This window comes from Sphaerodactylus townsendi, linkage group LG07 (assembly GCF_021028975.2).
Source record: "Sphaerodactylus townsendi isolate TG3544 linkage group LG07, MPM_Stown_v2.3, whole genome shotgun sequence".
NCBI lineage: Eukaryota > Metazoa > Chordata > Lepidosauria > Squamata > Sphaerodactylidae > Sphaerodactylus > Sphaerodactylus townsendi.
Genome location: NC_059431.1, coordinates 68,551,352 through 68,568,058, shown reverse-complemented (window position 1 = coordinate 68,568,058; position 16,707 = coordinate 68,551,352). Strand labels below are relative to the sequence as shown.

At 39.1% G+C, this 16,707-nt stretch overlaps 1 protein-coding gene across 5 annotated transcripts in view; it reads right to left on the bottom strand.

The window, feature by feature from the left end:
* Nucleotides 1-338: 338 nt before the first annotated feature.
* The window catches only part of PTCH1 (patched 1), a 130,088-nt gene continuing 113,719 nt past the window's right edge, over nucleotides 339-16,707 (bottom strand). For 4 of the 5 annotated variants that reach the window (XM_048502936.1, XM_048502934.1, XM_048502935.1 and 1 more), the window contains 5 exons: nucleotides 15,750-15,892; nucleotides 11,266-11,365; nucleotides 7,654-7,908; nucleotides 5,263-5,785; nucleotides 339-3,546 (listed from right to left, as the gene is read on the bottom strand). In XM_048502936.1, the coding sequence (XP_048358893.1) occupies nucleotides 5,264-5,785; nucleotides 7,654-7,908; nucleotides 11,266-11,365; nucleotides 15,750-15,892 (1,020 nt within the window). In that variant the 3' untranslated portion in view covers nucleotides 339-3,546; nucleotide 5,263. Of the gene's footprint in view, nucleotides 3,547-5,262; nucleotides 5,786-7,653; nucleotides 7,909-11,265; nucleotides 11,366-11,501; nucleotides 11,519-15,749; nucleotides 15,893-16,707 lie in introns of those variants that run through there. The other variant, XR_007245012.1, reaches the window with a different exon arrangement.

The window sequence follows — 16,707 nt, the reverse complement described above, 5'->3', positions numbered from 1 at the left end:
TTCTTCCTTCTCTGAGTAGTAGCCTCATACCTCCTACCAATGACAGGTTTTAGCCAGGAACAGAGAGATAACAAAAGAGGTTTGGAATGGGGGAGAATGGGAAGGTGAGGTTTGAGGTGGCTTAGTATAAAATAGAGAGGGTTGGGTGTTCTTGCAACTACTGAAGCATCTTTTATGCAGAAAATTTAAATCCCTTATTTAAATATTTCATGTCTTATACCGATGCTAATTATATTGGAAGGTTGTAAGCAGTGTTGTTTGTGCTCAGTTCCTCCTTCAAGTTAAACAATCCCATTTTAAAAAAGAAATAAACATTCCATAACCAAATACGTAACCAATAAGTTATAATATTTTTATTCATGTTAGAATTTCTATCAGTGTTTGAACATTAATGTTTAGAGAGTTTTTACAATATCCCACTCATGATTTAAAACTGAGAACCACACTAGATCACAAAATGGTAACTAAAACAGCTCAGAATGACATGAATATTCACACTCTCTTTAACACTGTTAACATTTTCTTCGTTTGTAAAATTGGGTATATGATGAAAAATGTGCATTGAATTTATGTTTCAGCAATGTTCCAAAACATAATGGTATCATCATTACATATAAACTCTTTAAAAATATAATTCTGTCAAAAGAATTGAAGACTACTATGTACACTACAAAAATAAATTTTCATATAAATAAATTATATGGCATAATTTTATCTTTGTAACTGAAACATAAAACTCATCCCTGCTAAAACCGGCAGGCAATGAGACCCAGTTTGAATATTTTTTCCTTTTTACTCTTTGCACTAAAAAGCTACAAAATGAGTCCTTAATGTAAATGTTATATACTCTTTTCCTATTTAACATTAGTAAGCATTCTATACAAATAAAAATTCCATTAAGTAAAAACATAGCTGTAATAGTGTTTCCAATAGAAATAAAATCCCTGCATTGTGTTTGTTATAAACTGGCATGACAAATACTGTAGGAAAACTCTTATGATACAAAAATATAAATATAAACAATTAAGTAAAAAACAAATGAACCAGCCACTGAGATCTCTTTTTGCCAATGTGACAACAAGAGAAAATGGTCTACACTATGCACCAAGGAGCAGACACAAAAAAAGGGAAAGGGGGGGGGGGGCTTTCTCATACGCACACATATACACTCACAGACATGCTAAGTTGGTGAGGCCATTTAATACCAAATCTCATACTATATTCTTCCTTAAAAAAATAAAAAAACACAATGGGTTAGAACAGAGTGTGACTGAATAGGTCCCAAAGTAGATTTACTGGAATATTTTGTCCTTTCATACACATACAGTTGGCAGTAGAAGGTGGCAATTAATTTAATATTGTTCTAGCAGTTTTCAAACTTGAAATGACTACAGTTCTAATGCTTAGTTGGGACCTGGAATCTTGTGGCCGCTAAGTCAGGAAACTGTGCCAGCGGGTTCCGTTTAGTTGCACATCTATACAGTAGCTTATACGCCACTGAAACATATGCATAATACCTTATTCCTATCTTCTGAATGTTCTCATTAGTTATATGTAAACAACTGTCTCATCTTAAAACATTTTAAAGATGGGGCAGAACAAAATTCACACATTACAATTATAAATATCTAGCTGTATGTGACTATTAATGGGCAAAGGGCTAACCTAAAGAGAAATGTGAGTTCCAATGAAACAATGCCTGTACTGGAATGGGCAATTGTTGAACATCACCTAAAATTAATCCAATATGACGCACTAGCATCCTAATGTGTGAAATTTGTATTTGTCAAACCTGAGCTAAGTTCACATGACTGTCCTCTCTAACACTAAAATTTGATGATCATTTTTGCCTGATGCAAAGTTGTTCACTTTTTTCTAAACCCTTATTGAGCAATGTGTCTGTACATGGGACAATTTCTCAATTGCAATGGATTCTCTTTTCTGGATAAGCAGTTCGGAACCAACCAGCCAGCTAATGTATAGGAACAGGCCCTGTGCAAGAAAAGACAGGAATTACTGTGGAAGCATCAGTGAAATTAATGGAAGCTGTACACGAGCACAGGATGTCATTTCACCAGAGCTTGCTCAGAAGAAGTACCTGCTGGACTACACATCAATATGATGCTGGTTGAGCACATCACAGGATCTTCAAATGCAATCGAGAGTGACTTCATATGTAACATCAAAGTACACAAAGTACATGCTTCTGGGGAAATAATTGAGGTGATACATATGCTCCTGATATGGGGGCAACGTGGGCACCTTCCTACAGAAAAACTAAAAAAGGTCTCCAGTGGAAGTCATATCTATTCTAAAATGAAAAATAATCTGAGAGAGACAACTCATGCTCTAAATGCCTATCATTAATAACTGACCTTTAATAATTACTACTTAAACTGAAGTCACTTTTATTTATTTAGCCATCAAGTCACATCTGACTTATGGCGATCCCATCAGCTTTTCAAGGCAAGAGATGTTCAGAGGTGGTTTGCCATTGTCTGCCTCTACGTCACAACCCTGGTATTTTTTAGAAGTCTCCCCTTCAAACACTTCCCAGGGTCGGACCTGCTTATTTTCTGAGATCTGATGGGATCAAGCTAGCCTGAACTTTCAGGTCAGGGCTTAATGTTATTATTGTATATAAAATTATGGGAATAAAGAATAGTATCTAGGTGATAAAGTATGTCAGCTGAATTACCTGTTCTACTGGTTTAAATGGCAGTTATTCAGAAGTAACCATTTGCAAGGCTGAAATATTGGTGAACAGTGGTAAATTAATCTCAAAAGGGATTACAGAGTGGGCCCCCATATTCCAGGAGCAACTTCTGCACATGAGTCACAAGTACTGTAAGTCGTTTCAGTGGGACTTGTGCAGCAGGTTCCTAGTAGTCTGTGCTTCATAAAGTCACTGCAGTAAACAAATATACATCTGAAAAACACAAAACACATGCACAGCTACACATACTTCAGTCACCAGGGTTAACATGCTGGTCTTCATATCTGCTCATTTTAAAAAAGCAAAAAAATAAAAAATTATCACGCATAGCGTGTTGACAATTAATGGGAACATTTCATACTACCACAGGGCTGTGATATGGAAATTTTAAAATATTTAAACACACACACCTTTACAAAAAATCCTAATACATTAGCAATATTTGCATAGAATTATACATGTAAATTATACAATATTTAAGCAGCAGCAATGTATGCTGAAATTTGACAAGATTAAGCTTAGTTGTGGCACAGATAACAATGTACAATACCTACAGAGCACAAACAATATTGTCCCAACTCTGTTAAACAGGAGTTAACACAACTCCAGATTATACTATTTTACATGATTTTTCTTGTATATTACATATGTGTACACCTTTTAAATATTTATAGAAATATTTAACAAATAATACAATAGGTTACAGTAACAGTAAACCGTTGCCCTGATGTAGCATGTCCTTTCCCATAATTTCAAGCAGTTTCTCTTCAAGCAGTTCTGGAAAAAGTAGGTTTCCCATCTTTGGCCTCTTCTTTGCTTCAGTTATTTCCCTATACAAATAGAAAAAAAAGGGGGGGGGGGAAACCACTGTTCACCTAAAGTTCAGTAAAGATAAATAAATCACCTCAGCTCCAAGCCATTTGACAACTCTTGCAATTAAAAGTCAGGATAATGAAAACTTTGACTCTTGCAATTAAAAGTCAGGAGGAGTATACTCTTTTTTCCAGCAATGCTAATGACTTCCTATAGGCCAATACTTTTAACAGTATTTTAAAAACCCTCTAATTTTTAGTATGTCTATTTCTTGATATCTAATACTATGCTCCTCTGTCCAGATCTACAATTACAAGTAATTGGTAGAAGTCTCACTTTTCTCAAGGTATTATGAAAATCTAAGGAAAATCAGCACTATAAGGGAGTGTCACTTTCACTCAGTGTCACTTTCGCAAAAATCAGTGTCACTCAGTGTCACTTTCGCAAAAATCTTAGATAGGATGAAAAAGAATTCCAAGTTTCTCAGTCCAAGCACATCAGCTATGCATAAAAAGCTTTTGCACAAAGGGAGGTTCTAAGAAACCAACTTTATAGCCTCTTTGTTGCAGTTGTTCCACCATAAAAATAATCCTGACAGAGCAGCATCTTTTCCTACGTCCAGTCTCCTTTAATTGAAGCTTACTGCTTCTTTATCTTCAGTGGATTGGGTAAAAGTTGTCTGGCAAGTCCAAAAGTGATATTTACACTCCATATTTAAGGTAGAGTCATAGAGTTGGGGCCATCAAGTCCAACCCCCTGCCACAGACAATCAAAGCACCCCTGACAGATGCCCATCCAGCCTCTGTTTAAAAACCTCTAAAGGAGACTCCACTACACACCGAGGAAGTGTATTCCACTGTCGAACAGACCTAACAGTCACGAAGTTCCTTCAAATGTTTAAATGGAATCTCTTTTCCTACAACTTGAACCCATTACTCCTTGTCCTAGTATCTGGAGCAGCAGAAAATAAGCTTCTTCCCTCTTTAACATGACATCCCTTCAAATATTTAAACATGGCCAACATGTCACCCCTTAACCTCCTCTTTGCCAAACTAAATATACCCAGCTCCCTAAATCTATCCTCATCGGGCATGGATTCCAGACCTTTTACCATTTTGGTTGCCCTCTTCTGGATCCATTCCAGCCTGTCAATATTTTTCTTGAATTGCGGTGCCCAGAACTGAACACAGTATTCCAGATGAGGTCTGACCAATACATAATAGAGAGGTATTTTGATCTCTAGACATTATATTCCTGTTGATGCATCCCAGAATTGCATTGGTTTTCTTGGCTGCCGCATCACACGGTGGACTCATGTTCACCTTATGGTCTAGTAAGATTCCCAGATCCCTTTCACATGTAGTGTTGTCAAGCCAGGTGTCACCTATCCTATATCTGTGAATTTCATTTTTTTCTGCCCAAGTGGAGTATCTTACATTTATCTCTGTTGAAGTTCATTTTGTTAGCTACACCTCATCAAAAAATCAGCATATTTGGAAAAAAGACAAACTAAAAGTATGCTCCTTTAATATGTTAACTTTGTTTGGGCACACAATTTCCATTGTGACAGAATGCTCGTCTCCAGCAGCATTCTGAAGCAGCCCTGTCCTAGCAGACTATCTGCCATTTTCTGAATACGATGAAAGTATTTTAAGATTATGTCTGTGTTTTCTATTTTCTGCAAGTCTGCAGCCAGACCGGCAATGTTGTCTAGCAAGGAAGGAAAGCCATACCTTAATCTGAGCTGCTGCCACGTGTCCTTTCTTCACATTCAACATCTTGTAGTTCTATTACTTCTATTTTAGAGTTCCTCCTCTCACACCGGACATTAAAGGGCACATGAGGGTCCTCAAATTGCCCATGGTCAGTTTCATGGTATCCCTCATAGGATGGAAAGCCTCCTGCATGAGTATTGTGGCTGTGAACAGCAGGGTGTACAGCAACAGTAACTGAAGCTGAGGCAGTCACAGTAGTGATAGGCTGGCAATATGCTGGCACTGAAGGGCCCATGGCAGTGAAGACTGGGCTTTTGATATTCTGAGAACAACCTCTATGGCTAGAGCAGTCCTTGTTACTAGGACAAGAATGCCCATCAGTAGGGGTTTCAAAAGCATCCCTGCGTGGCCGATAAGGTGGTGGCTGGAGGCCTTCCCTTTTGGGTTGCTTATTCTGATGGCACATTTGCTGAATTCCAGGCTCTCGATTCGTCCGTAATCTTGGACTTGACTGATGACACTGTGTCTCTGGTTGGACCACCTGAAAATGAGACAGATAATGAAAACTTTGACTCAGGCTATGAAAACAAATGGTCACATGAGACTCCACCATGGATATCAGGCATTCTGCAATTGACTTATGTTTTTACTACACAGCCCTTCCTGAAAATTACGAGAGAAGGAAATCACCCTCCAATATTACACTATATAACTAGGCAAAAATAAAGGCTTTTCACATATTTATCAGTATGTTTGAAGTGGGTGGAAGTACTCTTTCAAATGTTTTCTTAATGAAATACTGTTGGGTTTTGGCAGAAACTATAGTTTAGCTTGGATTATGTACACAGGATAGTGTAGAAAATTTCATTTATTTATTAGAACAGCTTTTCTATTGAAAATAAATTCACAAGGAGGTTTATAACATTAAAAGCCATACAAACATTTAAAATAGTTAATATCAACCGTAAAAAATCTTATACGCACTGCTGATGAAATTTATCTAAATAAGGCCTTCTAGTATTAAAAAATTATTTATTTAAATAAATAAATAAATCTCTACAATGTAAAAGGAAGGCAAGTTCCAAAGAGCAAAGATAAATGCTGAAAAAACTGTCCTGTGGATTCTCACCAGTTGGATTTCTCTGACAGGAGTTTGAACAATGCAGTTTGCTTGGCTAACCTTAGTATATGAGATGATATATATGGGTGCAGAAAGTACACCAGGTACCTTGGTCCTAACCCAGTTTGGGTCTTAAACTGTTAAGCTTTAGCTCTAGCACTGTTTATAAGATCCAGATGCAAAATAATAGCCAGTATAATTGGCATAATTACCCCGAGCATCCAGGATCAATGAAGAAACCAACATCACACCCAATCCTCCAGGGAGAGGAAAACATGGCAATCTTTGCCCTTCTACTGCTGACAGGATCAGCAGACTTACAAGAACATGTCAAATTCATAATTATCTGCAACTAGGAAACTCCAGTTTTGCAATCAGAAATACTACTCAAAAAAAGTACATCAGTATCTGGCAGTGCTAAATGGCTTCAAAAGGTTCATTTTCAGAAATGCTTATGCACTTTGGAACAAGCAAAGCCAAAATAAAGGATGATCAGAGACAATTGACATTTAAGAGGTAGCATTTATTTTCTCCTTGCAGATACCTAACTGCATGGAGGAACCCAACAACTGACAAGTCAGGGCAGTCATTCCCATGACTGCAGCTTCAAAAGAAACAGTTATCATAATAGGAATGCCTGAAACTGCCTCTGTATAAGTGAGTGACTGACCTTAAATTGTTTCCAGTATACACTGAATACAGAAAATAAATCAGAGTCCCATCTGAGGGAAGGAAAGCTTGTAAATCAGAGCCCCACTGGTGGGGGGCAATCCACTGGTGGAAGTGGCATGCAGCTGTGCCAGCAATTTGTCCTCCCAGGGGCACTTGCCCTGGCAGAAGGATGAAACAGCTGGTGCATTGATGATGCTGGCCTCCCCAGCACTGGCATAGCAGGGGCAGTCCGGGGCGTGCTCGGGGAAGGAGCCATTCACCTATTGCGCCAGCAGACAGGACAGCTGTCTTACACCATGAAAACATGGCGTAAGTTTGTTCTGGCCAATAGGAGCTTCCAAGGCTCTTGGGTGGGGCTGTCAGTCTTCAAATGTGTGTCCAAGTTGTGAAATTCAGCTTGGTATTTCAGTGTTACTGTGTCACACATCTATATATGTGAAGTTTCAGGTTTAGCACTGTCTCATAACATATGCTAATTTGGAATGTGTAGCTAGCAATTCTACATACATATAGTACCCTCAAGTAGCTAAACATCAGCACCTGGTAGATACTTGAGGGTAGCTACTTACAGTGAATCTGGCAAAGACAGGGTTTTCAGTTCAACATCAGCTACTTACAGTGGATCTGGCAAAGACAGGGTTTTCAGTTGCTTCAACAATGACATGGTGGACGGGTGCGCCAGACCTCTGCGTGGCCTCATACTGATGGAGCTCTTCAGTGATTCCTGATACTGTAGTCTGAGAACTGTACTCAGAATCAGAAGAATCTGATCCATTCTGAGTCTGACTTGGTGGTATAGCAAATCTCACAACACTTTGGGGAGGTTCAGAAGAAGGTGTAGGTAACCTGCTCCTTCCATCTGCTGGAGAAATCTGAGAACAACAATTAAAAAATTATTAATTACTACCAGTGCACTCACATGTTCTTGGGGACATCAGAAGAAGCTTGGCTAGTTAACAGTAGAACAATACCAAGTAGATTAGCACAGATCTACTCAATTTTTTAGAAAATCATTATCAATATTAAATGTGTGAACATATATGTGCATGGATAAAACTAAAATGTTTACAAACCACTGATACCTTAATCAACACAAACAAAAGGTAAGACAAGTAAAATGAACCACTCTCTTACAAAGAGTGCTTTGATAATTATTCCCAAAGCAGGTCTCTAACATGCTTAGAGAGAGATTTGGAAACCGAAGTCTAGTGAAAGGAAGCATAAGCATAAGCATTTTATTGTCATTGTGCACGCTCAACGAAATTTACAGCAGCATTCCTCGATGCACACAATTTTACACTCATACCCTATCCTCACTTTCCCCTTCCTCCACCCATCCCTACACAGCCCCAAACACATCAACACGAAGCCGCAGAGTTTAGCATAGCCACAGCTCTAGAGTAGAAGCTGTCTCTAAGCCTCTTTGTCCTAGTTCTTCTTCTCTTGTGATAGACTTGATACAGGTTGATGCTGTGTTTGGGCTCTGTCAATAGCAGGACGCTGGCTTCTGATGGTTGATGTGTTTGGGGCTGTGCAGATTCATTCAAGCCCTGTAGAAGGGATTGGCAACTCTCTGCATACATGCTTAACAATAGCTTACTGGACTGGTTCTCTATGCAAGGGCCTAAGAAGAGCCACTAATGCACGAAGCACTGATAGCCCCCCACTTTTAAGGGCCTCTAGAATCTACTCCCAGTGCCTCCTGGGCCAGAAGTACAACTCTCCCTTATGCTCTTCCTCCCACTTTTTTGTTGGTGGCATGGCTCCACTGTGATATGACCTGTCTCTTTTACACAGGTCAATTTCTTTTTCTACACAGGGTGGGGGAAAAAACACTCCCACTGCAGAAGCGGGAGTGAACAAATAGGACTGTATCCTCTTCATCACAATATATTTGAAATAATTTTTATACAGGTATTTAAACTGATGTAGTTTCAGACCTTCAAACTTTAGGCTCTCAAAACACAAATGTAAAATAACTTGTTGAATACCTATGCTAAAATAGCTTCAATTATTTATGTCAAAATAGTTTCTAATATTCTGTGATGAAGACTGAATTATATTGGGTATCTTTATTAAGATATAATTAAGTTCCCATACTATAGAACACAGCCTCTTGCTTGTGATATGAGAGTCTTACATTTTGGATTACATTTGATGTGTACAAGAAAAAAAATTATATCCAGAGATACAAAAACATAGCAAAGTACAACTGCTGTTTTAAAACAATACATCAGGGAAAAAAAACATTCAAACCCTATAGCAACTGACAAGTTCTAGTTAATCTATGGACCAAAACACATGCAACACCGAGGTTTCATGTGTGGCACTCGGGAGCAATTTTGAAAAATAGTTGTTGACCAAGGCCCCAAACCAAATTGGAGTCAAAGCATAGGGGAGGAGCTTGAATGGCGCAATTCTAAACTAAATTCTGTCCTTTACAGTCTACAGAGGCCAATGAACTTTGAAAAGTTCGACTCTGTTTTAGGATTGCACAGTAAACTTTACCCGCATGCTGCTGTTCCAATTTGAAATGCCTCAAAAGATCTGTCATTTATGTGAGGTAAACATACAGGCCCTTACTGATGACTGATGACTTGCACATTTGCCCCAATGGGGCCATTTTAGGTTGAAAAAATGGCAAGAAAGGGCTTACTCCCTCAATGCAGATTCAGATGGGGGTCTTGCATGCCAGCTATTTAGAAGGAAAGAATGTTTAGGTGTTCATACATGAAACTCTCATCTGGTTTGTCTCTATTAGTGAAAGTTGAAGGAACAATTGCGTTCATTATAATCAGAAAGGAATATAAGGAATTTCAGGAAGGAGAAAATAATTTGGAGATGACCCCCCATCCCCTAAAATCTTTTCTCACAAGATTCTTGAAGATTTAATGAGCATGAATAGAGTAATTTTCTGTCTTTTCCCCATCAATGTTCTGTCCTTTCTATAGTTTGCTCCCATCAAGCTTCTTAAAAAAAAAAGGTTGTTCCCCTTTGTGTTAATGTACAGTCATATATTTTTGGGTGCCCCAAATATGTAGAGTTCTCCACATTGCCCCTGCAGTATTGATTTCATTGCCCACAGAGGGGCAAGCCACTTTATTATTAGATATGAGTTCATACATCTATGAAAATTTTCATTAAATAAACACTATGTACAACAGAGAAAGACAAGCTGGGCACTTGCAACACTTTCAGGAGAAGGTAATTCTGTCTTCCCACCCTAGCTCTTACCTTCTTTCTTTTTAAAAGTCTCTCCCCCCCATTTTCTCCTGCCCCCAAGGCTTTCCTCCATGTTTTCTTTTACTCTACTCACTCCCCCCTCTTTTTTCTTCTGCATTTTCAGCTCTCTCTCTTTCAAGGTTCTGCTCCATTTTCCTCTCCTCCCCTCAAGTTTTTCAGTGTCTTCCATTTTCATCTTCCTCTCTTTTCATCAAGGCTTTTTAACACCCTCTCCACATCTTCCTACTCTTTCTCCCATTTCAGCTTTTTGTCCCCCGTAGCCTCACTGGGGTCATTTTGTAGGCCACTCTACGCTTCTTTTCCTAACCTTTTCTACCTTACTTTTGGTACACTTTGTGTTCTGGCCCCAGCTTCTGTTGCCCAGTTTGCCTAGGCAAAGGTTCAAGTGCTTGAGTTGCTAGGCAACACCACAGTGGTGACTGACCTCGTGAGATCTCACTTGGCATGTGTACATTCAGGGGAACTGTCCATAGAAACATGCCCTTTTTCTGCAAACAACCTTATTATATTCATCTGCATCTCCGGTAAATTCAGAATTAACAAGGATATCCCACAGATTTTGATCTCTAACACAGGTATCATATTGTATTACATCTTCCATGGGAAAAAATTCCCATGATTGTGGAGAAATTCCTTATCGGTGACCTCCTCTCTCTCTCTCTCTCTCTCTCTCTCTCTCTCTCTCTCTGTGTGTGTGTGTTTATAAGTGCATAAATAAATTTAGGTATATTAGAGAAGGAAGGCTTACCCATAAAAGGGTACCTCTTTTACTAACCCTCATGACATTTAATGCTTCTAAGCCAGAAACAATTATAGGGTTTGCTTTTCAGTATTTTTAGTTTAAGTTAAATCTTGGTGACTAAATCAGCGCTGATATTCAGATATATTTTCAGTTTAAAGTTCTGATTTTGTCATTGAAAAACCAACACAAAAGCTCAGAAGTAGTAGTAAGAGTAACTACAATTTCCAGTGAAATTAATACTGACCTCAGGATACGGTCCAAAAAAGGAAAGAAGAACCGGAAGTAGTACCAATCCATTCAAAGCACCCAAGATGGTTAAAATCGCCAAAACAGCAAAGAAATATCTGAAATATTTGACATAGAGTTCAAACAAACATTAAAAGCAGGAAATGAAAATGTAACCATTTATTAACATTCAAAACAAACAAGGTAAAACAAATGTGTTTAATGTACAAAGGTAGTATATATTTTTCATTTTACCTTTTGAATTAGAGAGGCTACATTCCACAACCAAAGTGTTAGTTTTAAAAGGAAAGAAAAAAAGAGCTTGTTAATTTATCAAAGTCTTGCAGCATGTAATGATATTTATGAATGTGTTACACAAACACAAAAATATGGAATGTGAACTGAATGACTGAGAAGACTGAAAGCACAAATACAATGAAGAGGGGGGCCCCATTAGCAAAAAACCTGTAGAAGCAAACAAATGAACTGAAGGGTGTAGAATTTAAACAATTTAGCCTAGAAGGAAAAAGAAGTCTACTTCTCACAGCAGTTAATCCACTGTGAAATGCTTCTGCTTCTAACAGCAGAATCTCTAATTAAATCTCTAGTGTATCAGGTAAGGTTTTCCCCTGCCATTCATTAATCACAACTTTCAGCCTAGAATTCTGTGAGTTCCATTTTTACCAAACAGCTCAAATTGCAACCTTTTTAGACACAGGAATCAGCTTTTTTGCAAAGGAAATACAGGCCATTCTATGGGAAGCTGGAGCATTGTACAGAGTAAGAGGATGCTACAATAGGAGAGCTGCACTGCAGGCTAATCTTTTGTTGAACAATTTAGCATCTCTGAATGCTCTTGTTTTGTGTCAGCCAATTCAAACATAAAGGCTGAGGGGACTATGGAAGAAGAAGAGAGTATAAACGTGGTTGTCCTTTCCCACCACTGAGAACTAAGATCTGGTATCTTCCACAAATATGATGGCAAACCTGCCAACCAGGGAAAATCTCTCCAGTTGGTATCTAGGCATTGTGGGGACACAAGCTAACATCAAAGATGCATTTTATTGATAGTAGATTTGAAGGCTTAGGCAGCAGTTTGAAGGTGAAAGGGGCAAAAGACAAAGTTGAGGACAACCTATTTGCCAAAGTGTTTGCCAGGTATAGGCTTTACAGGAAATGATCTCTCTGAGTGAGATTCAGCAGCTGATCCAGTGTTTCAACATACAAAAGAGCAACCATCATTCCACTGCAGAAGGATTACATCTGGAAACTTCTGAGCTGCATTAGCAAAAAACGAGGGGGGAGAGCAATCTCTTAAACTAATGTAAACTAACAGAGTATTATACTGGGACACATAATCAACAAGAGGCACTGAACACATTTGCATCTCATCAGTCTAGCTCTGGAGTAAACAGAATGATTATAGACCTGACCACTTTGAATATACAAACCCTCTACTCAGATACACTGTGGGCTAAAATCTGTTCCTTGCCAGAAATGTGGAGCCTTCCTCAGCCCTTGAAACAATGCCCAAGCTTTCCTCATTTACTTTAGATCCATCTTCAAAAACAAAACAAAACCCCGGGCAAAATAAGGCTAGATTGTGCTGGATGATAAGAAGGACAAGGGGGCAAAGAAAGTTTTAAAATGTGACATGCCCATTTTAATATTTTTAAGCATATATCCCATTCAAGTTTTAAAATGGTGTAGTACAGATGATCCTTGTTAAGTAAGGAGACAATCAGTGTAAATCCACTGCACATACTGTGTTGTGCAATACTCACTCACTCATTCATTCCAGCAGAGTATGAGCAGAAGCCCCACTGAAATAAACAGTCTGCACATCAGTGCCTGGTAGACTGTTCCCAAATCTTTTTCAGCTGTTCTTTGCAGCTCTCTCTCTCTCTCTCTCTCTCTCACACACACACACACATACATATATACAGAGTATGACTTAAACTGGGAACAGGTGTGTAGTAGAACATCAGCAGTGGGCCAACTATTTTTACATGGTTTATTGGTAACAGCCAGGCCTAGCAGCAGCATAGGCCACCATTTCCCAAATGATCAGTCTGAGCCTAACTGCTATGGTTAGAGGAGGGTAGTGTATAGGAGCTGGAGAGGTAGGTAGTGGGAAATGTGAGAGGCAGAGGGATGAACTGCAGCATAACCAGACATAATACAGCTGAGTACGAGCTTCAAAATGGGTATGAGGGCCAATTCATATGTTGCAAAGTTCTTATGTCCATTTAATGTCTCCCCCAGTCCTTTTGATCAAATTTTTTTTCTGGGAGTTCAGTGCTTGAAACTTATTTCTCAGACACATAAATGTGGGCGATTTCCCACTGGCGATTAATCCTGGGATAGTCACCCAAAATATCCAGGTTTCCTCGCAATCTCCCCACTGCCAAACTGCAGAACACAGATCAGTCCCTTTTCTGGCACTCCCCCCACCCCTTATCACGGGATTTTCTTGGACCTGCTTGTATATGCACCTTTTTGAAGAAACACTCCAATGGGAGCTAATAGGGGATGGGGGCAACACATTTGAGGATCCATAATTTTGACCCCCATGAACCAAACTTCACCAAACCTGGGTAGTATCATCAGCAGAGTCACCTACTGATACCACCCAGGTTTTGTGAAGTTTGGTCCAGGCGGTCCAAAGCTATGGACTCCCAAAGGGGATGCCTCCATCCCCCATTGTTTACAATGGGAGATAATAGGAGATGGGGGCTACACATTTGAGGGTCCATAACTTTAGCCCCCATGAACTAAACTTCACCAAACCTGGATGATATCATCAGGAGGGTCTCCTAAAGATACCCTGAAATTTTGGTGCTGCTAGCTTAACAATTGCATCCCTGACAGCAGGCACCCCTCCAAGGGGCAGGCCTAGATGTCTTCACTAGAAACATGCTGCAGTGAGGATGTTGGAACCTGGATGAAAAGGTGTTGATTCTTTTGGAACTTGGTTGTATCTAGCTTAAATTTTCAGTGGGAATTCAGCCTGTCTGACTCAAATTGCGATCATGGTCATGGGGAAAAGAGGAGTTGTCATCCCCATAAACCATTTTACTAACTTGAAAATATCCTATGGAACTGTTCTGGGTAATCTAAGGGGCCCTAATGTAAGATTTCCCAACAGGGCAAACAGTGGAGCCCTGGGGGAAACTAAGGCTGATTCCGCATGGGCCAAAAACAGCACTGTGAAAACGGTGTGAAAATGGTGTAAAAGGGTTTTAAATGGTGTGAAAGGGTCTATACTGTTTTCACACCGTTTTCACACCGCTGTTTTTGGCCCATGCAGAATCAGCCCAAGTGACTGGAGGGACATTTAATCTTCCTGTCTTCCTGATTCCAGTAAAAAATTGTCCTATGTGCATCTGGGAATTAAATTCTGAACATGAACAGGTGGCTTTATAAAGTATGAATGAACCCTTCTAAATATATGCTGCCATAAAATTATTCTCTACCATTTTGCAGGCTCTTGTTTTTAGCATTATATTATGTTAGTTACTTTTCATACTATCGTAACAGCTCATATCATAGCGCATTTTTATTTGGGGCTTCCTACTATCTCACCCCAAATAAATGCCTCACAGAGCCAGTGTTGCTTTTCTATTCTGCAGAAATTAGAGCAGAATGGGATCAATTTCTCCACTCCTCCCAAATTCTCTTCCAAAGAGAAAAACTTATTTTATCTGCCAAATTCATATTCTTAATTAAATCCACAAGAAATCAGGCTCTATTTAACTTCATACAGAATGGCCTTCAGGCTCCTCTGTATGTATTCTATGTTACATTCTATAATGATGTTGAATACACTGGCTTGCTCACTTTCTACACCGAACTCTTTTTTTCCTTGAGCTTTAATCAGGAAAACAGGGAAAGGCAGAGGAAAAGAGAGTTTCAGTTTCAGGATGTTTATAGTTTTTCAGGCCTTTCCATTCAAATAGCTCTGTATGTAAATAGTTTGGAAGAGTGATGGGTTAAAGGTCACCTTTAGCTCTGCACTGAACAAAGCAGCTCTTTTGGACTAACTTTATTTTGTAGTAGAATGACGTATAGGTTAAGAAGACTGTTTTTGATCTATTTTTTTTCAGAAAAAAAATTCTGGTGCCTGCAGTTAGGACAGCTGTTAAAATGTAACTAGTGGTTAATAAAGCAGAATGAAAGTGGAACCATGAAGCAAGCTAAGCTCAATACATCATGCACAAAGCAATGCAACAGCAGATATATGGAAATGCACAACAGTGCTCCCATGATTATCATTTATTACCCTTTTTTAACCCAATCATTTATCAGTTGTCTTCATCTCTTTTTTTTAACCCAAATTCACTGGTATATTCCAATATAGCTTAAAACAATACTTATCTTAACTGCATTTTTATTATCCAATCAATCTGCAGACATCTTTGATTGATCAGATAAATGAGGTTCCATTACATCCAGTTTATTTCAGCAAGGGGGGGAGGGGAATGCAAGGTGCACACATTTTACCTGACAATAAAATCAAACTCAGATCCTGCAAGCATTAATACACCAAGCAGAGTAGACACAGCTCCATCCAACACGGGTGCAAACATGTGTTCTAATGCAAGGACAGCCCTGTGATTCTTGTCTCCTATGGCGGTCAAAAATGCCTGGAAAACAACGAAGTTCATGCCATCAGATTTTTTAAAAAATTACAATATTTATAGTCCACCTTTCTCACAGTGACTCAAGGCATACAGAATCAGTACAATAAATAAAATGGGACATTCGAAAACCAGTGCATTAGGATTTTAGGTCTGGAACCACCAGAAACAACTGACACACAGCATAAATATTAACATGACACATTAAGAAGTACAGAGATTGCATAATAGGATCCTTCTACAATAAGCAAAACACAGCAAGATAACCCAGAGTCCCAGTCATTTATCCTAGAACATTTTTAACCCTTTTGTGCGATGCAACCCTATTACTATCTGAAAATATTTCAGTTTTGAATAGTTCTTGAATAATTCAGTTTTGCATAGTTCATGGGAGGCCAGAAGAGTGGGAGCTTCACCTCCATGGGAAGGTCATTTCAAAAGGATGCCACCGCAACAGAGAAAGCACATGCATGGGTAATTGTTAAATTTGCACATTTGCAAGTTGGCATCTGCAGAAGCACCTGCTGATATGAACCAAGTTGTCATGGCTAAGCACAGGGAGAGAAGTGGTCCCACAAACAATATGGGCCCAAGCCATGAAGTGCTTTGCATGTGATAGCCGGTACCTTTAACTGAGTGGCAACTGATGGGCAGAATGGGAGTAGCTGTCTAGCTCCTCCTAATAACCAAATTGCAGTGTTCTGTGCCAGTTGTAGTCTCCAAGTTGACTCTGAGGTGAGGCCTATGAACAGTGCATTACAGTAGTCAAGTCTTAATGTTACTATGGCATGAATCCAGGAAGCCAGATCAACCATATCAAG